This window comes from Typopeltis vanoorti, chromosome 6, assembly GCF_054136105.1.
Source record: "Typopeltis vanoorti isolate ZY-2024b chromosome 6, IOZ_Tvanoo_1.0, whole genome shotgun sequence".
Classification (NCBI taxonomy): Eukaryota; Metazoa; Arthropoda; class Arachnida; order Uropygi; family Thelyphonidae; genus Typopeltis; species Typopeltis vanoorti.
This window is the reverse complement of record NC_143554.1, coordinates 77,626,295-77,654,231: the sequence shown is the minus strand read 5'-3', so window position 1 is coordinate 77,654,231 and position 27,937 is coordinate 77,626,295. Positions and strand designations below refer to the sequence as shown.

The following is a 27,937-nucleotide window of genomic DNA, read 5'->3' as shown; positions in this document are numbered from 1 at the left end:
TATTCAGTATTCCTTATTACGTAATCATATTTCTTACATTTTAAAATTTAGATAAGGTGTAGTTAGAGATAAAAACCACATTGTTTCTAGGCTATAAAAATGACTGATATACAAAACAGATGCATGCTGTTATGACGTGTGGTTTTATGACGTGTGGTTTTACGATGGAGGCTTGGAAAGTTCTGATAAACAACTAGAAAAAAAAATATATTAAAGAACACGCCAGTAGCACAGTTAAGAGGTAAGTTATGCTCTGATATTCTTATATCCTCGTATGTTCTTTCTTGTGGATATATCAGTTACTTTAATGCCACTTTTGTTCTAGGTGGTTATCAGAGGATTCCAGACCCTCACTTGTATAAGAAAGAATAATTTTTGAATTTGTCATACACGACAAAAGGCATTATCTAGGATCATTATGGACATATAATACCGTAAAGAGAATACGATAAATGATTACCTTGATGGACCTGTGGTTTCACTCAGGATTTCACCATGACTGCAGGTCGTAAAGAGTCCAGCTATTCCTGTGTTGGGCCGTTCTTCTCCATTTTCTTCCAACTGTCTTAATCATTGGATCTTCCCACCTTAAGGCTGGTCTTCCAGGTTTTCTTTGGGTATCTCTCGCATACCAGTTTGTAACGCTGACTGTCCATCTGTTGTCTCTCATTCTGGCGAGATGTCCGCACCATCTTCTTTTGCTGTTGTAGATTGTTTTTATTATATCTGTGAGTCCAGACGTCTTCTGATTCCTGTGCGTCTTACGTGGTCTATTTTGTTTATATTGCACATTCATCTTTCTATTGCACGTTGAGTTGTTATTAAGCTTTGTTGTTCTTTTAAAGTTGTGTTCCATGTTTCACTGCCACAAGTTAATGCTGGTAAGATATGAGAATTGAAAAGATGGGCTCGTATGTCTATATCTATGTTTGGGTTGGTAATTGTTGATTTTATTTTGTTGAAGGCTATCCAAGCAGCTCTTTTTCTCCTTGCTATTTCATTTGATATATCATTATTCATTTTTATGGACTGGCCGAGGTAGATGTAGCAACTTATTCAATGGTGTGAGATTCTAGAGTAATTGTATGATCTTTACAGTATTTGTTTTTCATCCATCTTGTTTTGTCAGGGTGTATTTCCAATCCAATTTTTTGGCAGTTTTGGCTTATGTTATTCAGCATTGATTCTAAGAGTTTGGGTGAGTGAGATATTAATACTACATCATCGGCGAATAATAGGATATTTAATATTTCACCATCAATGTTTATTCCATCTTTGATGTTAGTTTTTCGAATGATGCTGTCCAGAGTAGATGTAAAGAGATTAGGTGATAAGACATCACCCTGACGTACTCCTCTACTTAAGTTAAGTTTAATCGGGTGATTGAAAAGGGTGATATTTGTTGTGCTTTCTTTGTAGGTATCTTTTATGAGTTGGATGTATGCTATTTTATACGCCTTGTTATATTAAAGCTTGGAATACTGCGTTATGCTCAACAGTTTAAAATGCCTTTTTAAAATCTATAAAAAGAAGACAAAGTAGGATCTGGTATTCTCTGCATCTTTCTGTTAGCTCAATAATAGTTTGAATGTGATCTATTGTTGAAAAGCATTTTTTTTGAAACCAGCCTGTTCTTTGCAGCTATTTTCGTTGATGGAGACTTGTATTCAGTTTAGGATGATTCTGGTGAATATTTTATATGTGTGTGCTAATAGACAGATAGGTCTGTAGTTACTGATGTCTTCTTTATTACCTTTGTTATGCAGAATTATGGTCTTTGATGTTTTCCATTCAGTACGTACTTTCCTTAATTTTATATATCGGGTAAACCTTTCTGCTAGAGTTTAAAGAGTATTTGTCCACCCATTTTTAATTCATCAGATTTTATACCGTCAATTCCTAGTGATCGGTCATTTTTCATATGGTGGATAGCCATTTTTATTTCTTCAGTTAGAACAGATGGTTTTTCCAAATTATCATCTGGTACTGGAGCTGTGATTACTTGTTTAGATGAGTAAAGGTTCTCATAAAACAATTTGAATATATTTTCTATTTCACCTTTGTTTGTGTGTCTGTTTCCTTGATTGTCTATGAAGGCTGACGGGAGTGTTTCGATTTATTTATTTTTCTACTTTTTTTAGACTAACTGCTTGTGCCAATTTTGTTGTTGTTTTATATATGTTATAGTCGTTTTTGATATTCTTCCTCAGTTTTTTACAAATAATTTTATATTCTAGACTGTCTTTTCCTCTATCTTTCAGTGTTCTTCTTTTCTTCAATAGTTCTATTGTTCTTGCTGATAGGCGTTCCCTGGTCTTAGGAGGAAGTTCATATTAGGTTCTTTCTTTGCAATTCATTAATTGATTGTCAAAGTTTGATAAATCTTCGTCGATGTCATTTTTTAATTTCCAGTCGGTTTCTTCCAGCTTTTTTCTAAATTCTTCTGGGTTTATCTGTTTTGAACATTTTTTACGGTTGGACTGTGCTCGTATGCGTTCTTCATTTTTTTATGTATTTTGAGGGTGGCCCTTATTGGACGGTGGTCTGAAGGAATGTCGCAGTAAGTTTTCCCAATGACCTCGACATTTTTTATTACTCTTTTGTAATCTGTTAGGATGAAATCAATTTCATTTCTTGTCTCTCCATTTGGAGATTGCCAAGTCCCTCTTTTTCCAGTTCTCTGGAATAAATGATAAAAGATATATTTAATATATTTTATGTTAAATATTATATTATGTTAAATGCATGTATTCCAAGGCGATTTGTGTAATTTGAGAAGGAAAGGAAACAAAGCTCGTTTGTGAAAGAAAAACATCCAACTGCGTAAAGAGAATCCTTAACTTGCCAACAGCAAAATAAGCCTGACACGCTTGAACGCATCATTAAAAGTATTATCAAACGGCACGTGGTGTCCTTCGCAGGATTAGTAAGAGGAAAAGGTCACTATAACACAATTACTGATTCAGATCACCTTTCTCTCTGTTAATTACTCTAAACCAAATATGTTAATGTGTCATTTGGAAAAACTCAAGAATGATCTTGCAATTTTGAAGTTAGAACACGGGAAGAAAAATGTAATTTGCTTCTGAACATATTTCTCTTCTGTTGCATCCTTTTATGGCAAATTGCCCAAATATCGTGCTGTTATTGCAGTACTTATTACCTTCTTATTCTCTTTGCAGATTTACTAAGACATATCCACCAAGATGGCTACGAATTTCAGTCTAGGAGTGGTTGATTACGTTATTATAGCCGCTGCTCTTCTCATATCCATCGCTATTGGAATCTACACGAAGCTTACAGGCGGGAAGCAGACGACAACGGAAGAATTCTTACTGGGGGATAAGACAATCGGAATTATTCCTATTTCCATTTCTTTAATGGCCACGTCCTTATCAGGCACAACAATTTTAGGAATTCCCTCCGAAGTATATAGATTTGGAGTTGATCCGATATTCTTTGTTTTATCATTTGATGCAGGGGCCATCTTAGCGGGATTTTTTATACTACCAGTTGTTTGTAGCACTACAAAATTCACAATTAATGAGGTATTTCTAATCTACTTTATTTCTAATAATAGTATGATTATTTTTCATTTGTTTACCCATTTTTATTAAATAGATGTTTTCGATTAAGACATGGTCGATAATCCAAAATAATAATCGGTAATATTATTCATTTTTCACACCACTGGAAGAAGAAAAAGTAATTTTTTTATGTATGTCAGCTAAGAGACGTACAGAACTTTAATACTTTGGGTAGATGAAGGTGATCCTTAGGATGCAGGTTCAAGGAATATAGCGCAATCGCTACAGCATATTAAAATTGTTAAGTTCAGTAATTCCCATTTAATATCAAATTAAAAAAACTCATTTTAGTTGGTACAATTTCAGACAGTCGCATTTAATTACTTTCACTAAGTTGATGATCTATTAAATGTTATGAATTTATCGAAACCATGAGCCTAAAGTCAGAAATGACAACAGCAGGATCATCAATTTAAGAAGATTTAACTCTTTGTCGTTGCCAATGATTTCGTATTTTGTAATGTGGTTGATTGACTGATGTTGTTTCTTGGGAAGAAGAAGAATCTTCTCACTGGAGGTTGTTGACTGACTCTTCAAAAGTAAGTTTAAATGAGATTAAATTATATAAACGCTTATCCCAATTGTCATGAGAGTCACAAACGTGCAGCTCTCATCTTATCTTCCCCCTTAATATTAAGTGAATGGTCTTTCACGTCAGAGTAATTTAGCTTCGCTTTGTAACACGTATTTCTCTAGAATTAGGATACTTTAGATGGATACCTCAAGTGGAGATAATTTATGTTATATCGAATAGTACTGCTGCTATATAAATAAAATTAGCAGCTTCACTGTTATCCCAGTAGGTTAATAAGTAGCCAGCGTATTTGGTATTAACATGTTGCTGTCTCATATGCAAAATAATATGGAATATAAGATTAAACTAAATTCCAATCCCATTTATCAAACCTTTTCTGTTAATTGCCCATTTAATAAGTGTTGAAAATAGTTTATAAACGTGAACTATTACTTTATCGCATGCTTTTAGAAGTTAATTTATTCATGTTTTATAAATTGTGATTCATTCTCTTTCACATTTATGTGCCAACTGCATATAAGAAAGAATCACATAAAAACTCACCCTATTTTTTTTCAGTATTTAGAGAAAAGATTTGACAAACGAATCAGGATGCTCTCCTCCATTGCGTTTTTGATTCAAGCTGTAAGTATTCTTGTAAAAAGAAAATACGATGAGGTTAAAAATACTCTAATGCCATGTAATTATATTCAGGGAAAACTCCAAACAAAGTTGTGAATATTAATGTAGAATCATTGGTAGTAATAGATTTTATACATGAGATATTTCGTGTATTTCTGTTTAAGTCGATTATTTGTTTTGTTTTTTCAGATTTTTCATTCTGCTGTTGTGTTGTACGCTCCCGCGGTTGCTTTGAGTAACATAACAGGAATGACAGACTGGGTATCAATAGTTATTGTTGGGGCGGTATGCACTTTCTACTGCTCAATAGTAAGTCGATTTTGTGGCATGTCCATATAAAATTTTATCCTGGTTTATGTCAACACCCCCTCCCCTCAAAACTCTTCCCACAAACACACACACACACACACACAAACACACACACACACACACACACACACACACACACACACACACACACACACACACACACACACACACACACACACACACACACACAAAGCATCTTTTTATTCTGCTTTAGAACAAGATCTATCCCTTTAGTAAGCATCTAGTTCAACAGTAAAAGCGAACATAATACCAACTGCAAATGGAATCCGAGTACTTACTCTCTCTCTCTGTTTCATAGGAAATGCCAGTTGAACCCTACAACCCATTCACTTATAATTACTTTCATTATAGTTCCGTAAGCATTTCTGCGACCTAATCTATTTGATTGGTATCAACGATATCTTGTTGCATTCTCCACGTCTAATATTAAACCTTTGTGTTCTTCTTGCTTAACCTAAGTTATAATTGAAATATAGTTATTCAGTTTATTATAGCTAGACTTGTTTTTCTATTTATTCCAATTTGCAAAAGTGGCTTTAAGAAACTTTAGGATTTATATTTAGGATTACACCTTGAAACGCTTGATTATGTTTCCTGTAAAACGTACATGTAAAGATTACGGACCAACATTTTTCAGTACTGTTTTTTCTAGAAGTGGTCTTAGTTAAGTATAATAACTTGCAAAAAATACAACAGTATCATATATTTGTAACTATTATCAACAAGCAATACTTTAGATATGTTTGATTTCCTATCCTAATGTTTCCATGACAACAGTAAGTTCTGCATATTCATAATATACAATGTGCATGTTTCTGTTATTATATGTAAGATATTCCATATAGACAATGTTTTTATTTTTAAGAAAATTGCTTCATAAAAAGAATGCAACTGGATATGTGAGCAGAACGTTCCAATTCCAACGCAATGTTAAGGTCTAGTAGCGCGCTAGAAAGAACTGTCAGATGTATACATTTAAATTTAGAAATTATCAAAATGAAGAGAAAAATAGGAGTGAGTAACAAGCAAGTCACGATTTTTAACAGCTACCTATGAACACTTTTATTTGAAAGGCTTCATGGCAAAAAACAAATTACAGACATTATATTAAAGTGATTAATTGGGATGAATTGGCATTGCAACTGCTAGAATGACACACACTAGCAGTTGCAATGCCAATTCATCGTATCATCTCATTGCCTCTTTGTTTTTGGTTAGTTTGTTTGCAAAATAAAAATAATACAATCTTACTAAATTATCTTCATGCGAAGGAGTCTTTCCAGACATTCATCCAACAGAGAGAGAGAGAGAGAGAGAGAGAGAGTAATAAGGTGATTCTTTCGTGTTTGCAATTGCTTTCACAAAAAATAATATGCTTTGTTATAGGAATAAAGTCACACGAAAAGAGATGTTCCAATACGAACTGTTTTTTTTCCAGGGAGGAATGAAGGCTGTGATGTGGACTGATGTGTGTCAAGCTGTTCTCATGTTTCTTGCTGTATTTCTAATAATAGGAAAAGGGTCTGCTGATATTGGAGGGTTCGAAAATGTCATTGATATCGGATACAGAGGAGATCGGATACATTTTCCAAGGTAAATATAAAGCGAATATAATGTCTAACAAAATTAAGTTGTGTAGTTGCTAACGTTTCTTATGGATTCTGTGTTGATTATTTTTTATTACAAAATATCTTACAGTTGTAAAATTTTGTAAGAGGTGTGCTCAAAAACATTTGTTTAATTAAAAATGTAGTCGAAAATCACTTTCATAGAAGGTATATTTTCTCATGAGAAGTGTGCTCAGAAAGAAGTGTGCTCTCATTGGAAATTACATCTGGACTATAAGTCCATGAAGTAACGTGATCTTTTTGAAAACTGGCGTGTTATTATTATTGTATATTGACCTGAATCCGATAGCATGCATCTGTGGATATAGGAGAACACATGCGTTGCACGTACAGCAATAATTATTGATTGCATCATAAACAAATTAATTAATGTAAATTGTATTTGCTAATGGCAAAGGTAGTTGAACAAGGATTTTGGGAGTAAGTCCAATCCTTTCAATGTCGAGGAAATTGTTAAGTTAGGAACATCTTGAAGGTCTTTCAAATGTGATATATGACCTAATCAATGTCTAATTTAAAGAATATCACGTCAGCAAACGACTACCAAGTTCGATCATGACAAGGCAATTTTTGATTCCATTTCACAGCTCAGAAATTCTGGAAATATGAAGGAACTGCTGACATAAACAAAACACGGGAGCATTAAATACGCCAAAAGGAGTATTGGGAATGCATTCATCAATGAACAACAGCGATAGTCTAATTTTCAGAAGATGACTTCATTAACTATCTAAAAGTAAAACTGCTATTTTTCGCATTATGCTTTAAACATAACTCCGACGAATTGTAAGTAAAATATTTGGTTATGGGTTTTGTTTAGGATTTACAGCCGAAACAATTAAGGCTATAAGGCCTTATTGTGTCCGTAAGCTGCTTCTGTTCTTCTAACTGGCTTGTCTGTTGAGGCTAATTGAATGAAAATTGAGGCTAAAATAATCAAAGATTTGATTTTTTTAACGATACTTGTGACATAATGATTAGAAATATATTCACTTTAGCACGAGAATGACGTTTAATTTGCGAGATATTTTGGTCTGAATATTGAAGACCATCTTCAGTGGCTACATAGGAATAGTTTTTTAAAAAACAAAGTGGAATACGAACAATTGATCATTCATACATAGAACGCGCCGCGTGATGTCATATCGCTAAGTATTAGAAGAGTAAACATTTTTAAAAAACATAATTAAAGACATAATTCAGAAATTCATATAATGATCTTACATAACAGTATATTGATAAATAAAAAATTAATGTGTTATCCTGATTAAACTTTCCCAAATTTTTGATATAGATATACAGTCATTACGATTCAAGTTAGGACTTTGAAGTAAGGCCTCCACACTTTCTTTAAATAAACGTTCAAATGTGTAGCGACATCTGTGTAAGAGGAGAGTCTTGGACCAAAGGATGTTGTGGTTTGTTTCTAATCCATGCTGAGCTAATCCAGATTTCTCAGGTATGTTCGACTATCAAACATCACATGAAACTAAATGGCTTCTCTGAAAAGAGTACACAACATCTTTTCGATTCTTACAAACCAACACAGAGCAACCAAGATTCAATACGTCGAGTTCCAATTCCTTACATTTCAGGGATTTCAGAACCAATTTCGAGAATTCTGAAGAAATATGATCTAACAGCCACTTATACACCTATTAACAAATTATCCACCCATTTTACTTCATCTAAAGATAAACGCTCAACCTTGTCTCTATCTGGTGTGTATCAAGTGCCTTGCAATTGTAATCTTTCTTACCTTGGACAAACTGGACGTTCCACAGAAAAACGATTTCAAGAGCATCAGTCATCAATTCAACAAAACATACCTGAGAAATCTGGATTAGCACAGCATGGATTAGAAACAAGCCACAACATCCTTTGGTCCACGACTCTGCTCCTACACAGATGTTGCTACAAATTTGAACGTTTATTTGAAGTAAGTGTAGAGGCCTTACTTCAACGTCCTAACTTGAATCGTAATGACTGTATATCTATATCAAATATTTAGGAAAGTTTAATCAGGAAAACATATTAAATTTTTTTATTTATTTTTTTATCAGTGTTATTTAAGAGCATTATATGAATTTCTGGATTAATATCTTAAATTATGTTTTTTAAAAAAGTTTACTCTTCTAATACTTAGTGATATGACATCATTTCTATGTATGAATGATCAATTTGTTCGTATTGCACTTACTTTTTTTTTTTTTACACTAGTCCTATGTAGCCACTGAAGATGGTCTGTAATATTCAGACCGAAATATTTCGCAAATTAAACATTATTCTTTTGCTAACATGTATATATTTCTAACGATCAAAGATGTCTCCCAACCAGAGTCAGACATTCGCGCTGAAAGCAGTGATGATGAAGCTGGGCAAAGAGGATTGCTCAACTTCAGAGAGTAAGGGCAAGGGCAGATTATTGCAATATAAATAATGTTCTGGGACAACAAAAACTGCTGTCTTTTGTTGTCCGTAAAAACAAAAGAGACAACAAATAATTTCTCTTTTGTTGTCCCTAATTTGTTTGACCATCGTTTTTATTACATTTTCTATATGTTATTCACAAAATATCAAAATTAATTATTTTTATCTGATTACCCTCCACAGATTGTTGTAACTTATAATATATTAGCATTGCGAATGGGGTGAGTTTATTAGTTATTATTATTTTTTAATTTACTTTAATTTTTACGTAATCCGCCAACTCTGCTCTTCAGACAAAAGATGAAGGTTTCCAAGCTACTTCATCACTCCCATATAAACAGGGAAGTGAGAAGTGGATGGTGTTTATATGGAGATCTTCTTCTTCCTCCTTTCACAAACATTATAATTTCTGATGATAAAGAAGATAAATACGAGTAAACTATGAAGAACATTCATCAACATCTTATGATCTCAGTTTCTAAAAAAAGTTTGGGTTCTAAAGAATCCCATTTTATACAACGATGATAATTTTTAATTGGCAATTTACTCACTATTTAATATGCAGAGATGCAAACTTATGATACTTTGAATGATGCTGAATAGCTTACAGTAGTAATGTTACGTAAGTATTGATTCCAAATCACTTTGAATCCGATCAAAGTACACTGGCGATAATCTGATAATTAAATTTTCCCGTACTTCTCTCGAATTATGTTTTATAAAATTTTACAGAATTGAACAGTAGCATACAAGTGGTTCAACCATGACTCCACGGTTGTCTTAAACAACAAAATTCATGAACTTACTAAATAAAAGTAAATTATTCGCCTATTGTGTGTGTGTGTGTGGAATTCACCACCAATAGCGGTCAAGGGAGTATTACTCATAATAAGGTAATAAGATTTTTAGATTATAAAAATCGCAATATAGTGATCTTATTTGATAACTGCATTTCACTTTTACATTTTTAGTATTGAATTTGACCTCAAAAAACGATACACTTTGTGGAATTTGCTGATTTCTTCTTCCATCATTGGTGCCTCAAATATTGGAACCAATCAAGCGAGAGTACAAAGGATTCTTGCTGCCAAGTCATTTTATCATGGAAGATGGTAAGTCCAACATGATCTCACAATTATTCTCAGAGAATGCTGTCATACATTAAGAAAGTAATTTGTATTTTTAAATGCAAATCATTCTCATAAGTCCTTATTAAGATATTTTCTTTTTTTAATGAGTAGGTCTGTAAGGTTTCATTCATACTTTTTCTTGGCCACTGAATCAATGCAAATCATAAACTTCCAATTCTGTCAATAATGATTTCGTTCATTAAATGCTTCATTAAAGGTGATAAAGCTGTTGAAAGGTATTAAAGGTATTAAAGTTGACTTCGTTAAAGGTACGAATGACTTCATTAATAACTTTAATGAAATGAACCCCTAAACTGCTCAATTTCAATTTCATTTTTATAAACGAAGTGCTGTGAGACATTAGAAGAGAAACCCGAAATTGAATTTATGAAAGAAGGAAGTGGACATCTGGAATACGTTGAGCAAAATCACATTCTTGTATCGAATTAACATTAATGTAAAGAAATCCATTTTGTAATTTTTAGCAAAATGGTAGCGAATTATTCTAGATTAATTTCTTAAATTAAAATGTTTCTTGATTTTTCTATCCCTTTCATGCAACTATGTTGTAACGTGTGCTTCTTAGAAATTTAATAGAAATTTAATATCAGTTAGAAACTGTAGTGCAACTCCTACTGAACCAGTCATTCGTCTAAATGTACATCAATATCAAAAAAATTATAACAGATAGCTAGAATAAATTGCAATTTTTTGTGCAGGGTATGGCATTATATGTTTCATCATGCTACCAACAGATGGCCTTATATGGTGCTGAACAGCACATATCAATATCGTTTACGAGATGACAGTACAAAAACTAATTTCCCTTGGTAGTAGTGAGAAGCATGATTTTATTATTATTATTATTACTATTATTATTATTATTATTATTAAGAGATGCCTCCAGGGAGTCAGGGACTAATGGAGGGAGGCGACATACTACACGCTCTTTTGTTCTTTTGTTCTTGAATTCATTGACACTGCTTACACTCACAATATCCAATGGAATTCATTCCAATCACGCACCACACTATGAGAGAAAAATCTAGACCACACATCCTTCTTGTCGGCCTTCATTCTCGGTTTCCAAGGATGCTCAAATAGATCATCACTTGAAAGGTGGCGTCTGTCAATAAGTTACGTTATAATTTGTGCTCCCACATTTTATCGCAACTGCAAGTGTTTTTTGTGTAAAATAAGCAGTAAACGGAAAACTAACAGACGGTACTAAGGAAACGATTACTTCAGCACAACTTGTAGTACCCATAGTCCATCAAATCAGTTATTTTTTACAATTAAAGAACAGCCTGATGAAAGCGACCATTATGCCTACCGTGCGAAGTAAAGATGGCAGCAAAAAATGCCAACAACGAAGGATTACCTCGAGTCCTATCAGCGTAGCGCCGAGGACCACCAGGAAACCGAATGCCAATACCAACTGGCGCCGCTGTGAAACCGAAGTTACCGAACGCCAAAATGGAGACAACAGTTGGATCATAGACTACAAACAAACCAATCTAGTGCAAAATCTAAGTGACGTCACTAGTAGCCACCAAGGACACCAGTATGTAGGCAGTGCATAGGAAACGTGCAATCCCTTGTGGTCAAATCCATGCATCACAGAACCTTGCATATCCACTTCACCAATATCCATGGTCTCAAGTCCAACCTTAATAGCATCCACTATAATACCACTAACCACTCTGCGCTTTTTCATTTCCTCTATTTAAAAGTTTATTTTCTCCAGTCCCATTCTCCTAACAGTGACATCATTCTCCTGTGTCATAACACTTTAATGTCCATAACACTAATTGGTTTTCCTATTCTAGTTGTACAGATCCTGCAGGTAGAGAGATGCTGAGACATTTGCCATCACTAACGATCTCATGGAAATTGTTCAAAAGCCGACCATAATACCAGATAAACTGAACCACTCCCCAAATACTAGATTTCTTCCTTACTAATGACCCCCCTCCAAATATACAGTGAATGTAGCGAGCCTTCTGGGTAATTCTGACTACCACCTAGTACTCATCTCTTCTCCAATGCAACAACGTTTACATAGTGGCTTCCACACAAGATTAGTTTGGCGTTATAACAGTGCCATCTGGGACAGTCTCCGATGCTACTATGCTTCATTCCCATGGTTGAATTATTGTTTCCGGTCTTCCAGTCAAAACGTATGCACCGAACGTATCACCAAAGTAATCCTCATTGCCAATTAAACATACATTCCCCACACTACTCTGAACTGCTATCCCCTATCTAAACCCTGGTTCTCCAAAAGATCTACAATATGGACATATGAAAAAATCAGGCATGCCACAACTGGCTCAAATCAAAAACCCCATTCTCCTTCAATGCCTACCCAGCTATTAAGCGACCACCAGTACAGATTCCGTCGATGCCGATCAACAGGAGTTCTAATCTCATACATCACGCATGGCTGGACAAATACCATGGAGAAATTTGGCGAATCCGAAGTAGTTTCTCTTGATATCTCTAAAGCTTTCGACCGAGTCTGGCACAAAGGGCTTACTAAATAAACTCCTTTCATTCGGACTGTCTCAGCACTTCTCCAGATGGATTGCCAGCTTCCTGTCTGGACGCACCCTATGTGTGATGGTAGACGGCTCAATATCCTCTCAACATTCAACTAAGGCAGGACGAATAAGGGGCCCCACAAGGTTCAGTTCTCTCACCGACCCTCTTCCTTCTGTATATTAATGACCTACTTCAGTCGACCACCAACCCAATACACAGTTTTGCAGACGACAGCACGTTGAACTCCTTCCTTTAATTTCACAAACACTTACCATACACACTTCAACTCACAGATCATCAACCACCAGTGCCTTCAATTCTAACCTTCAAGCCATCCTCCAATGGGGTTCCGATAACCTCGTCAACTTGATAAAACCCAGACATGATAAAACCCAGTTCTGTCTTAATATTCCCCAGGATTATTTTTGATAACACCCAACTTCCAAGACATGATGAGATTTCTTTTCTCAGAATTACCCTGAAATCAAGCCTCTACTGGCAAAAACATCACAACCGTTGCATCCTCAGCTTCCAGAAAACTAAGTTTTTCTCTTTCGCTCAAGGCGATACTTCACCTCTAAATGGGGGGCTCCTAATAGCGCCTTCAAAATTCTTGACTCAATACAGAGGAGAGCGGTTAGACTGATAAATGACCCATCTCTCACCAACTCGCTCCTCTCACTTTCACATAAACGCTTGGTCTCTCCAAGCTGTATATTCTATAAATATTTCCATGGGAAATGTTCATCTGAAACAGCATCAATAATTCCCCCACTCTTTGCTAAGCCCATTGGAACACGTACAGCTGCCGCCCAACATTCTTTCACAATGCCCCTTGAAACTCGCAGAACAAGTTTCTTTTTCTCATTCTTCATCCCTTCTACTGCTATACTGTGCAACGGTCTTCCTCCTGACGTATTTCCCAAGAAATACAACATACAGATTTTTAAATCAAATGTAAATAAATCTCTCTTTTCCCAATCCACTACCCATATACGATACTAACGTACTATAGGTACTAATAACATAAAATTCCATCAACTGAAATCCTGTATCACATTTTCAGACGTTTGTAAGTCTCAATCATATCCATCCTCTTTCTTCTGTTTAGTAGTGTCCACAGTCTACGAATTCTCAATCTGTCTTCATAATCTGTATTCCACAATTCCATCATTTTAACACTCTCCTTTGTACTCTCTCCAACACATCACAACGGAAACCAAGAGAAAATAGCTGCGCATGATAGACCAAGTGAGATCTTATCAAGGTATTGTAAAAGAGGCAAAATGACATTCTTATCTTTACATGTGAACGTTTGTTTCAGCATTGCAATTACCCTTTGAGTTGTATTTGCAATCTTTGCTACATGGCCCTGAATTTCTACTTCCTATCTACTAACACTACAAGATTCCTAGCCTCATCAGTTTCTTCTAGCCTAATCCCACCAATATAATACGACATTGAATATCTGATCACGCCGACGTGAATGACTTTACACTGAACTGATATCCATTTTTACACCCCCACGATTCCAGCCCATTCAAATCATTCTGCAAATACTGCATATCAGCAGCATTCCTGATTACCCTACCTATCATTGCATCATCAGCAAATAGCAGTATATCGCCTGTCAAATCCTTTCCAATATCATTTAGGTACAGATTGAATAACAGTGGACCAAACACTGATCCTTGCGGTACACCACTGGTTACTTTAAATCTTGCAGACTCACATTACCCCGTATACTACTTTTTGATATCTGTCAAATTTATATATATACTAAGGGGACTACGGCGCCCAACCCCCCCGTGTTCGAGACTGGTAAGCAGGTTCTCCTTGAATCCTGATGATTTGAAAGGGAGAATTCCCCCCCCCCCCTCCCCCACGGCGCCTACAGCGCCCTACCCCCCAAGTTCCGGACTGGTAGACTGGTTCTTCTTGAATTCTGATGTCTCGAATTTCGAAAACTCGAAAGGGGATCCCTCCCCTCCCCCTTGGCGCCTACAGCCCCAAACCACACCAGTTCCGAGCTGGTAAGCCAGTTCTCTGAGGTGGTAAGCTGGTTATTTTTGTATCAGATGCTCGGAGCTAGCTCCACCTTTGCCGAGAGTTGCTTCCCCTTCTTGCACTAATTCCGAGTTGCCCTCATGTTGCGCTACTTGCTAAGACTTGAAAACAGCCATTTTTGTTCAATATTAGCTTGGTCTTATATATCTATAAAAATAGTGCAAGCTTTAATATTTTTCTATTTAAAAAATGTATTATTTTCCTCAAATATTTTATATAAAAATAATTTCACTTCCCACACCAAATTATTATTATTATTATTTACTATTAAATATATATTATATTAAATATTTATTGCATTAAGGTGAAGCGGGAGGCTGAAAAAGTCCTTTTTAGGACTTCCAGGGTAATTGCCATTGCCAAATGGCAATGCTGTAGCCAATGAAGCTTTAACTGAGGCTCGGCTATTGCCGTTACCCAGCCATGACTAGAGCTTTTTAGCTCAATAACACTCCATCCACACAGATTATCTTCATTCAGATGACGGGATAAAGAATCAAGGACTCAGTCCATCGCCCAGTTCTTTTAAGAACTTTAAGAATTTATTGTATTAAGAAGCCGGACAACAAACGTGACATAAAAACGTTGCATAAAAATGCTTATCATTTTATATCTATAGGGTAGATATATATAGAAATCTATCAGGTTTTTATATGTCAGCGATAAAACAATGACTGGAATTGGTCTCATGTCATAAAGTGCATAGACATGATAACAAGTTTGTGATTTGGTTTTGAAAATAGCTTCGTCCAAAGAACTCATCGGGAATGCTGGATGCCGAGCACCTCATGAAGAGTCAAAAGCTTCGTTTGCATATGGAAATGTTTAATGCATTTTTACAATAACGGCTTTTCAACTGTACAAAAGAATAGTCATCATGCTACAACCCGAAAGTCGAAGCATGGTGTGGAACATTAGTCATCAACAGATGTCTCATTTTAGTGTTGAAGATATTAAATAACAAATTTTTCTACAACTGAATGCATGAAGGCCATGACAGGACAATTTATACCCATATTTGACGATTCTATGATATATCTTCGTTTACATCTTTGCAATCTAGGAAACACAACCAGTTTAGGTTAACCATGATATTCATTTTTTCTGGATTGGTTGTGCTACGTTTTCACATTTCGTAAACACCTCTTCGTTTTTTCGTTTAGACCATTCGCTTAATCAGTTATTTTAATCACACCTTTTTAATGAGAAATTAAGCAAAATAATACACGATTTATACAAGTTTTGATGTAAGTTTTATTTCATTCCAAATTTGTATTAGTTTTTGAACATCATTGCAAACTGTACATTTTTACGATTTTATTCAACATTCACTTAATTATATAAATAATCAACGCCGGATAATACAATCTATTACAACTGCGATCTTTTTTCCCAGGAATTATGACTTTTCCTACGCACAAAGCCACTCCATCATTAAAACACGTGAAATCGATTTATAAAACGCACTGACGACTTTACTGATTAAATGTTTGAATGCTAATTTAGTAAACTACAACGAGGTATATAAGTAACCCTGTCGTAAGTGACATTTAATAAATAATATAATATCTTCGTCTTTATCAATGAAATACTGCGCAAATTTGTTTTGGTATCAGCTTGATTTGGTTTTTAGAAGAAAGAACAAAATACATCTAATGAGGTTTCTGTGAATTTTTAAAATTATGCACGCACAGGTGAAAATGTTAAGGATATCTCAGAAAATTTCCAACGTAAATGTACTGTAATTATTATTATTATTATTATTATTATTATTATTATAGACCTAATTATAGAGGGCGCTGTGTAGGCATACGAACGGTCGCACGGTGATATCGCTGCTCCAGTTTTTTATAGTTTTAAAGTGGTTCCAACTCCTGTTTTAAGTTGAAAGTGCTCCCAAGTAACCCTACTTATCACGCCGAAGACAGTGATATAAAATTCAACGAGATCGGCTAAGAAGAAACCAAGTTTTGAAGTGTTGAAAAGGGAACAGAGAGGACCGTGGTCAACAACCAGCGAAGAACAAAGGACGTCGCCATCTTTATAATCACGCCTCACTGCCTAAGGGAAGAAAGGTGAGTCATGAAGTGTATCAAATGCCTGGAGGAGTTATCGTCCAACGGAAATAATATAACTTGTACGAAATGCAGTAGGATTCTACACTTAAAATGTGCCGGCTTTTCAGAAACAACCGGGCAACATAAATATGAACCCGATGTAACACGTGAGGAATGGAAGTGTGTAATCTGCTTGAGGAACAAAGAAACGCACCTAAGGCAGCCACCTACGATGCAGCCGATTATACCGGAGGCAAAATCAGATGACGAACTGAGCAGACAAAAAAACGCAGGTGAGTCCTATAATTTAAACTCTTTAAGTATACCAATAGAAAACGGTCTAGTGACTATAAAAGCCAGCTTAGTAGATCTTGTGCAAGAACTCTTTAAGAAACAGAACGAACAAATAACAAAAAAATCTAGCGAATATGAAGATTTGGTAAAACATAACAATTTAGCAGTTATAGAAGTGTTGCAAACGGTAAAAGACATTAAAATGAGCATTAACGCACTAAAAGACAGGCAACACAATTTGATGAAAGAGACATCCGAACTCCGTCAAGAACTTCATTCTCTAAAACTACAATACGAACGTTTAAATTAGCAACAACATAAAAAAGATCTTGTCATAAACGGTCTTCCTGAAACTGCACCTACAGAAAACCTCAGAGACGTGGTTTTAAAATTAGGCCATGTAATTGATATCCCCCTACAGCTTAACGACATTCAGACCGTAAATCGGATTCCTAGGAAGAGCAAAAACCAAGGCTTCCCACGACCTGCACCAGTCATAATTCGTCTTAAGAGCAAGTCCACAAGAGACAATCTCATAAAAGCCAGCAGGCAGAAAAAACAGTTGCCAAGAACTTGAACGCACAGCAAGACAATACACCAATCTTCCTATCCGAATGTTTAACAACATTCAACCAGAATCTGTTGTACCAAACAAGAAAAGCAAAAATTGAAAAAAATTACCAATTTTTGTGGACCAGAGATGCCAAGATATTCACAAGGAAGTCACAAACTTCAAAGTCGATACAAATTAAAAGCACAGAGGACATAGAAAGGCTGCCACTGTGAAGAAAAAAGCCTCCTAAATAGTTCAAAAAGAAGCCCACAAAAAAAAAGAACGTGAACCATCAAGACAGATGCAATAACACAGGATATATCGGCAATTTCACTTTGATCCGACCTTTCAGATCATTCATTTGACCTCCCAAAGATCTGCCTACTTCCAACACAGCAACCAAATCAATAACAAATATATATATATATAACCAGTATCACCCTCAGATAAGCTAATTACAAATCTTCGAGGGTGCAGTTGAGTTACATCCCAGTAGTAGTATTTATCTAACATTATTCACTTAACATTCTGTAATGAATTCTAGTAGTAAACAGAAAATGTGATAGTAATACTTCAGTTACATATTTAAGTTTAAAATTATATATTTAATTTACAATTTAAATTTTAAAAAAATTATTATTATATAAACTGCAACATAAGTAATATTGTTTAACTTGTGAGTCATTAATAATAAACACGATTACTATGATTATTATTAATGGTAATAATACACACTTTTTACTCTTGTGTCAATGAGAAATTCTGCAATGATAATGATATTAAGAGTAATTATAATCTTTACTGAACCATTTTGCAAGAAAAAGATGCATTGTTGCCTAAATGTTAGTATATTCATGTAATTATTTGAGAGATAATAAACTAAAAAATTATTATTATTATTATTATTATTATTATTATTATTATTATTATTATTATTATTATTATTATTATGTATATTCGAAATTCAAAAATTCTGTATAATCCTTATTGTAAATATTGTAAATATTATTATTGTATGTAATTTATACTGAGACATAATAAAATGTTTAAAAAAAATTATTATTATTATTATTATTCCTAATACCACCATTTATTGCAAATTGCAGATTATCTTTCTCATTTTACTCCTCAGATTAGTTATCCAGCGACTTTTGTTAATTTCATTTACATCTTCTAGCCCTTAAGTTGTAACTATATTATGGAAAGATTGATCTTATTATGGTGATTTAAGAAAGATATCAAGCTTTACTTGTCTGCATTCAGAACATATAATTTGTAAAAATTATTTTGTAAAAATTGTAAACATTTGTAATTTGAATTTAGAAAAAAAAAATATTTTTTACATAATCTTAACGCATAATAATCAAGAAATTAAATATACTAAACAAGTTAATTTTTAAAAATTAAAAGTAAAAAAATGAAAACAATTTCTTACACCTCTAATAATTATACATAATATTTATTATTAACATTTTGGAAGTAGTTCAAGATGAGGGATTGAATCAACCGTGAGATGTGGTGAATAATACTCTTGCAGAGTAATGGATGGCAATGCTGTAGCCAATGAATTTCTAACTGAGGCTGGGCTATTGCTGTTACCCTCCTGCCATGATCACAGCTTTAATAGCTCAATAACTCCTTATCCTTACACTGTCCTCTACAGACAACGGGGAAGATGAAAAGCATTCTTGCTTCGCCCCTTTAAGCCAGTCCTGTTAAGTACTTTCAAGATGTAGTAAACATTTTTGCTTCCGTAATGTACTAGAATCTTTGAAATCATTAGATTTCAAAGATTCTAGTACATTACGGAAGCAAATTCTAGTACATTAAGGTATAGTATAACATAAATTGCTGTTTAAATATGGTTATTCAAATATTATCATATTGAAGTAATTTTATGATTTCAAAGATTCTAGTATAAATTGCTGTTTAAATATGTTGATTATTCACATGTAAAAATGAATATTCTAATATTATCATATTGAAGTAATTTGAAGAAAAAAAATAAATAAAAAGTCACAAATATTTTGTAATTACCCATAGGGCCTTGTTTATAGGAATAGGGCTGATCACATGTTTTTCTTTTTCTTGTATCGCTGCTGGCCTTGTACTGTATGCTAATTTTTACGGATGCGATCCACTACAAGATCCGAAAAGTAATGTGTCGTCTCCAGACCAAGTAAGCAGTAATTAATTTCATAATTTAAAGATTTGTCTACAATATTAAACTAGAGAATATAAACATTCGGGGTTAAGTTAAATATTTCACTATATTTAGGCTACAGAAATAATTACATTTGGAAAACAACTGTCTTTGGGCCTTCACATCGGTAGCAATCTGAAATGGAACTCTCACATCACATTTTCGACATATAAGTTGAGATTGGTAATTAACAGAATATTTAATAAGCTGACGCCTTTTTATTCCCGTATACGGGGATAATCGAAATAATTAGAGTAGGCGAGGCCATTTAGCCCTATCTAACCTTTTGAAGACTGAGTGGGCAGTTCAATCTCCACTGGTACCCAATCAGAGATTGATGGCCAAAGGCTATCACTAATTAAGCGGTACACAGTGAAGAGAGACGGCTCAACATGTGCCGACATCTCGTGGTCCCTAACCCTAAAGCAATATTTTAATGTCTGAAATAATGTAGGTTCTACGGTCGATTTTCTTAAGTTTACGGGACGAAAAACCCGAGTTTCCGGGAGGAAAAACCCGCTTGCCCGTGCCAGAGATCGACTAACTCGGGAGCCGGTCGAAGAAAGGATTAGAAAAATTTCCTCTAGTCGCCGACTAGAATCGAAAGCAAGTCTTCCTTCGTGCGATTAAGCGCCGTGGTGTGCACACGCCACATCTACTGTGCTGTTAAAATATTTGTAAATGCATCATTCTTAAGATGTTTATTGTATTCTTGGGTTAAATACTCACTGCATTATGGGATTGGCTATTGGTGTGGAGATTACCACAACAATCTGCTTCCTTTGATTCTAATAAAAATCGAAATAATTAGAGTTTTAGCCATTACTGACTTCGCACATCCAACCAACGATCTGTTTGCTATTACAGAAACTCTATCTCTATGGCTGTATATTATATGTAAGAAAGATGGTTGTAAGTTTTTATACATATTATACATTATACATTTTATATAATGTAGACTATGGTTTACGGTGTGGCCAGAACGTGCTGGTAGCACCCAAGGCAAATAAACACATTTTTCATAAATCCTTTGAATACCTTGTAACAAGCAGCTACAATAAACTCCCAAATGAAATCAAATCTATATTCTCAGAATATGCTTTCCGAATAAAGATGAGAGACCAGCTTATGTGACTAAATAATGTTGGCTTGTATTTTAAACGTATATTATAAAAGATCACTATACTTACATATCATGTCCAATTATGATGCTAATATATGAACAATGATATATACCATGTTCTGTGAGCCCTCATAGATACAGTCACTGGATTTTGCCGGGACTGTATCGAGCTAATTTAATTTTCTAGTAACCAGTATGGCTGCGGCAATCATTAACTTATTTTAAATATTTTTATAAACTACAAAAACTATGTGATAATGTATTTTATCCTATTTGTATAAGTAAGTAAAATATTTTTATTTTTCTATAACAAAATAATCAGCCAAAACTAAATGTAAAAACCAATGGAAAATATGATAGTAATATTTGCATTGTATATTTATAAATATTACTTATACATAATGAGAATAATAAACTTTATATTGTATTCAATTGTATTTCAAATTATACCATGGAATACGAGATGCATATGATTAACAGGAAAGGCCTAGAATTTGCAATTCAAATGCACCTTACTTCTTCGCTGTGATTATGTTCCGAACGTTTTGCATCAGGCCATGTGGGCACAATAACCATCCGTATTTATCAATCAAACTCTGCTGACAACCATTTTAAAACCGATTGTGCACAGTTACGTAACAGCGCGCTTTTTTCGACTGAACGCTTTGTTGAATAGTTTTAATTTACACGGTTATTGTGCAAGGAGAAACCGTTCGACAAAGAAGTACGACGACAAACTGCAAAATGTTGCCACATACCGCTGGAAATCTGAATGATAGCGGGCAACCTCGGGGAATTCATAATTGATTGACTGTTCTAACTGAAAGACAGCTATTTTAAGTATGGAGGAAGAGAGTATATTTATCGTTTACTTTTCAGTATTATTCAAAGTACATTGTAATTAATTATTACAATAAATTTTTTCAATTTATTTCAGCTTTTTTCGTACTACTCTATGGTTGCGTTCTCTGCCTTTCCTGGACTTCCTGGTTTGTGTGTTTGTGGAATCTTCAGTGCCTCTCTGAGCACAATTTCATCTTCGATCAATTCTTTAACCACGGTGACTGTGGAGGATATTCTTAAACCTTTTCCTGTCTTCAAGCGTATTTCCATGCGAACTGCTTTCCTAGCCAAACTGCTTGGTAAAGATTTTTACTTCTGCTAATGTTTAACGATTTAAATTTAAATATTTTCTTAAACTGCTGCCGCAGAGTCATAACTATAGTTACTACTTGAATATATCAAGAAAATTACAGACATAATTATAAATAAATAAATAGAAAAATGAAAGACAATACCTCTCGCTCGCTCTCTAAGTCTAAACATGAAATAGTTTGATTTGATGTATTATATTTACATATAATTTATAAGGCTTATTATACTAGTATACCTTATTTATCTTAAAGATCATAATATGTCTTGTCTTAAGCTTTTTCACGAACCATTGAAGTTCTTTAGCTGTGGACTTCACAACTGCCACGGTCTCAAGGATAAGGTAATTAGCCCTATTCCTCTCGCTGTGTCCTATGTCTGTACATGGGTGTGTTAACAGGGCCGGTTTCCGTGTTCTGGGAGACGAAAAAGCCCAGTTTCCGGGTGAAAAAACTCCCTATGAGAACGACTAACGCACCTTTAGTCGAAAGAGACCATCGTCAAGATTTCTCACGTCACTGACGGGAATCCAATCGAGGTCCTTTCGACCAAAGCGATTCATCTATATTGACTGAGCTACAGAGGCTCAAAGATCATAATAGAAGTAAGTAGCATAATAGCTTGTGTAGTTCAGTGGAAGTGGCGTGTGCGCTTAACCGCATAAAGGAAGACCTCGTTCAAATCTAGTCGCCGACTAGAGGAACATTTTCTAACCTGTTTTCGACCGGTTCCCGAGTTAGTCGATTTCTGACGCGGGTAAGAGGGATTTTTGTCCCGTAAAAAATTTAAGAAAATCGACCGTCGAACCCACACCATTTTCAGACATTAAAAATATTGCGTGGATTAGGGACCACGAGATGGCTCTTGTTAGCCGTCTCTTGATTAAATTCGTGATAGCCTTGGGCTAGCAATCCTTGATTGGCTACCAGTAGAAATTGAGCTCAGTCTCCAAAAGTTAGATGGGGCTAAAAAGGCTTCTCCTACACCCTATACTGGAATAAAAAACATTAACTGATTTTTTATTTGATATAACTAATATACTTTGATGAATATTTTAACCGATTTAAAATTAACGCTTAAAAGTTTGTTAAACACCTTTAAATTTTTTATATCATGATATTACAATAATTTGTAATCAATTGCTTTGGGAGTTTTGTAAAGGATTGCCTTGGGAGTTTTGAAAAACCCTGGGAGGGTAATGGATGGCAATGCTGTAGCCAATGAAGCTCTAACTGAGGCTCGTCTATTGATGTTTCCCTCGAGCCATGATCAGAGCTTTAATAGCCCAATAACACCTTATCCCTACACTGTACTCTACAGATAACGGGGAAGATGAAAAGCATTCTTGTTTCGTTAAGTTTCCTTATATAAGGATATATATATAAGGACTTTGGGAGATTTAAGTGCAATGATTTGCCAAATTACTTTACTGAGCTTATGGGTTATGTCAATGGGGAAGATTTTGTTACCCAGCGTATTTTAAAATTAAGCGATTAAAACAGATGCATGTCGGCATTTAGGAACCGATAAAAGTCCTAATAATGCGTTATTAAAATTCAGGTTAACCATAACTCTACAATAAATCAAAGTTTTTTTAAATGAAAGAATGTATCGAAATAATTTTCATATCAGAGACAGTGCTGATAATACAAAAGATAGATCACCAGCAATATTGATTACATTTGAGGAGAGTTGAAATTTGATATACTGTATTTGAAATTTAACTCAGCTGATATATCAGAAGTCACATCCATGTAACCAAAAAAAGGTTCGGGCATGATAAAAGTCTTCTTAAAAAAAAAAAAAAAACCAAAACCAGCAGTACCAGAGCGCTTTCATGATTAAATGAATGTATTGGTATCACATTCCTTACTAGATTAATGCGCTCATCCACGACTTCAGTGGGATTCGAAACTACTGGAGTTGGTAGGAGAGAAGATGTGCTAATGACTCTGCAAAAAAGTTGAAGCCTTAAAGATTTCAATAATGGCTTGGACAATTGTGAAATATTTTTTCAGACAACAAATGCAACATTTTCAAAATTACATGATTGTAAATTAGGCATATTATAATTCTTTTTGGATCTATAAAATGACGCGTATTGAATAATATAGGCAGTGTTTGAAGAAGCTGTCAAAATTTCAATGAAAAAATAATTTATTATAATAATAAGGTGCAGATGTAATATATGATGCATGTGTGTGTGTGTGTGTGTGTGTGTGTGTGTGTGTGTGTGTGGAATTTGAAAGGAATTTTAACAATAAGTGATGAAATCTAATTTAATACTCCAAATATTTGTTAAAAAATGTTTAGTGGTTTATTTTTCTCTCTTCATTCAGCTTTGTTTTATGGATTGCTGTGCATCTCCTTGGCGTTCGTGGCTGGTTTATATGACGGAATCGTTGAAGCAAATCTGATTATGCTGGCAATGATAGGAGGACCAATGTTGGGTTTATTCATTCTTGGTATATTCACCATCAGGACAAACCACAAGGTGATAATTAAGAAAAAGCATTTGAACGTACGTAAATGAACTCCGGAAAACTGTCCTTTTGAACTCAATGCTTAACATAACAATTTAACTATAGAAGATAATTTTTTACAAAAATTTCATGTATACTAGGGTTTCATCAGACTTTGTATTTCCTTATTTTCTAATGACAATGCTCTCAATTATAATATTCCATTAGATTATAATTCAGGACGCTCTGGGGGAATCCCCAAATGTTTAATATATATTGAATAGTTCGGACTAGACATGCGCAGATTGATCCCTAGGGATGAACTAATTTATTTAAAGAACATTTCAGTAGATAATCAAACTCAGTCGCACAAGATAGTGTAATTTTTGCAATAAAAACTTAAAAATCCCTAAGTTAAAAGTGAAATATAGAAGTGAGAGTATTTGTAAGAAATCCTTTCTTATCTCTTAGGGTGCAATGATTGGAGTGATAGCTGGGATTGCGTTCGCTGCTTGGATTGGCTTTGGAATTGCATCCACTCGACGAAAGTTTTCAGAAATTTTGCCATTATCAGTGGACTCGTGCAATCACACATTCATCAACAGTAGTTTACCCACAGAAACGTCACCACTAATCTATGCTAAGAATTCATCGGAGACTATCATATTACAAGAACAGTAAGTCATTGTATTCAATGAAAGTTTTTAGTGGACAGCTATAATAAGGAAGTATTTAAAAACGTCTTAATTAGCTATAAACAATCAAAATATAGAATAAAGTTGTCCTGATTATATAGCATTATGACGATAATTGGATCAATTACGTAATTTCAAATACAGGATGTAACAGATTAATTTATTTATTTATATTATTTTTTTTTTACTTAAGTATAACTTCGATTAATTTTTATTGTTTTTCACATTAATTGTTTTGTTAATAAATTAATGAATTTTATTTTGGCGCATAAAATACAAGAATTAATCACGCGCAAATTTTCATGTGATGTTACAGATTTATGTTTATTTGAACTTTAGGTATGTATTTCCGTTATACAAAGTGGCGTTCATGTGGATTGGTTGTTTTGGATTACTGACAACAATGGTGATTGGTTACCTGATTAGCGTCCTAACAGGTCAGGATTTCATGACTTCGTTTCGTTTTCGTATTAAAAAATAGTTGAGAACACATTTTATCATTAATTTAAATTTTAAACAAATTTTATGAGTAAAGTAAGTTTAAGCTTTCTGCAAAACTCTCTGAACATTTCGTCCAGGTACCACACACACACACACACACAGAGGTATTTATAAAAAGTTTTGTACATGAATAAAAACATTCTTTTATTGTGTGTAGGTTCCCATGAGAAGATTGAACCAACCCTCTTAAGTCCATTTTTAAGAAAGCATCTTAAAGATAGAAACGAAGACACAAAAGAGTGGTAAGATTTCACTTTCTTGTATGTTCAAGGGTAGTGAGGAGTAAGAGAATTTTGAAGTTCGTGGCAATGAATGATGTCCGGTATATCAGAAGCACTTTTTTCATGCACAGCACGTAAAAATCAAACTAACACCCGATTAATTATCAATGTCTATCTCTGGGCCTTATAATCTATTTCTGAATTCTTTAGATTGTCACTGCGATGAAACAAGTTAAATCCGTATATTCTAATTTCTGAATAACAGTAGGCTACGCTTTCTTATGTGACTTAGAGAAAGAAAACTCAACAGAATGTTCATATCCAAATACTTACCTTGCAATGAAAGAACTTCCTACCAGTGCACTTGTGAGTAGCACATTTCATTAGTGGTGGTTCTGATAGTTAGTAGCAGAGTTACCATTATAATAATATTATAATAAAGTCTTTGGATAGAGTTTAGTTCGTGATATTTTATTTTATTTTTTTGATAACGATGGATACACGCACACTGATGCAACCAAAAAGTCAGTAATTTTCTTGGAAGTACTGAATTTGTAAGACCCTGAAATAACTCGTTTAAGATTGGGCCATTCAACTTTTTTAAAATTAATTTATTGTTATTTTTTCATATGTGATATTCCGATATACTCTCAGAAGATATTTTAGCTGTTTGTTGGAGATAACAATTTGGATATTTTAAATTTACAGTTTCACTTCTTTTTTTTTTTTGCAATTTAATTTATGTTCTTACACATTTTATTCTTACTTAGTTTCATCTATTTATTTTTGAGTAAAATAAGTATTATTTTAAAAACAAATATACACTGATAGTAATTTTATTTTGTTTTTCAGGAAAGACTCGAAAGCAATTCCACTACTTTAAATGGAATTGAATTTAAAATGAAGAAAAACGTGTTTTTAAACGATATTGTGCATTGTAAATAGAATTACACAATAAGTGAATAAATTACTATTTTGTGAATAGAATATTTTAAATAAATACATTATGTAGCCAACAGTTATATAGAAAAAGCTCCATATGAAGCTCATGATATTTGAAATTATTTACACAGTACAAACTCAATTTGTTAGATTTTAAAGACTTTTAAAGTTTCACTCGTAATCAAGGGTTTACTTGGAAGTCGTCTAATATATTTAAATGAACAACTCTGACATATTAAAAAACAATTTGCTGTGATGGATAAATGTAAGTCTGAGTCATATATATATATACAATAAGCGAGCATCATATATTAATTGATATAATTGCGATTGATTTGTGCGGTCAGCTATTTTGCATTTGTTACGCTATTTTTGTTCACGGTCTCAAACCACAAACACTTATCCTCAAATTTAATTGTATATCTAAAAGAGCGACAAAAATGTTCTGCTTCGAAATTATGACAAGAGAAATAATCTGACTTACCTAAAATTTTTCGATAATTTTTCTAAAGAAAGTGAAAAAAAAAGATCAATATAAATATTTAAGCAGAAAAAAAAGAAAAGCAATTGAAGAAATCGACGTTGAAAAATGGCAAACATAAAATATAGGGAAACCTCGCTTAACGCGAATTCGATGTGCGCGATAACAAGTTAGCGCCATTGAGTGATATGATACCATTTTCCGCTTTTAACGAGTGATTAATTAGTTACCAGGATTTGAAATTATTTACTTTTTGGTTGCCAATCTGCAGCAAGCGGAAAAGCTGGAAGTCATTAAAAGACATGAAAGTGGCGCTAGTAACGCCATAACCGTGCGAGACCTGGGATACAGCGAATCTATCTACAGTTTGGACTATATTAA

General features: G+C 34.1%; 1 protein-coding gene across 1 annotated transcript; it reads left to right on the top strand.

The window, feature by feature from the left end:
- The first annotated feature begins 112 nt into the window (after positions 1 to 112).
- Positions 113 to 26,354, top strand: LOC150105599 (sodium-coupled monocarboxylate transporter 1-like). The gene is made up of 12 exons (XM_090394938.1): positions 113 to 241; positions 3,183 to 3,548; positions 4,681 to 4,746; positions 4,933 to 5,052; positions 6,512 to 6,666; positions 10,103 to 10,243; positions 19,820 to 19,955; positions 22,040 to 22,244; positions 24,594 to 24,748; positions 25,188 to 25,393; positions 25,751 to 25,848; positions 26,070 to 26,354. Exons 2-12 carry the CDS (start codon positions 3,207 to 3,209, stop codon positions 26,156 to 26,158), a joined length of 1,713 nt encoding a protein of 570 aa, XP_090251064.1. The 5' UTR covers positions 113 to 241; positions 3,183 to 3,206; the 3' UTR covers positions 26,159 to 26,354.
- The last annotated feature ends 1,583 nt before the right edge of the window (positions 26,355 to 27,937 follow it).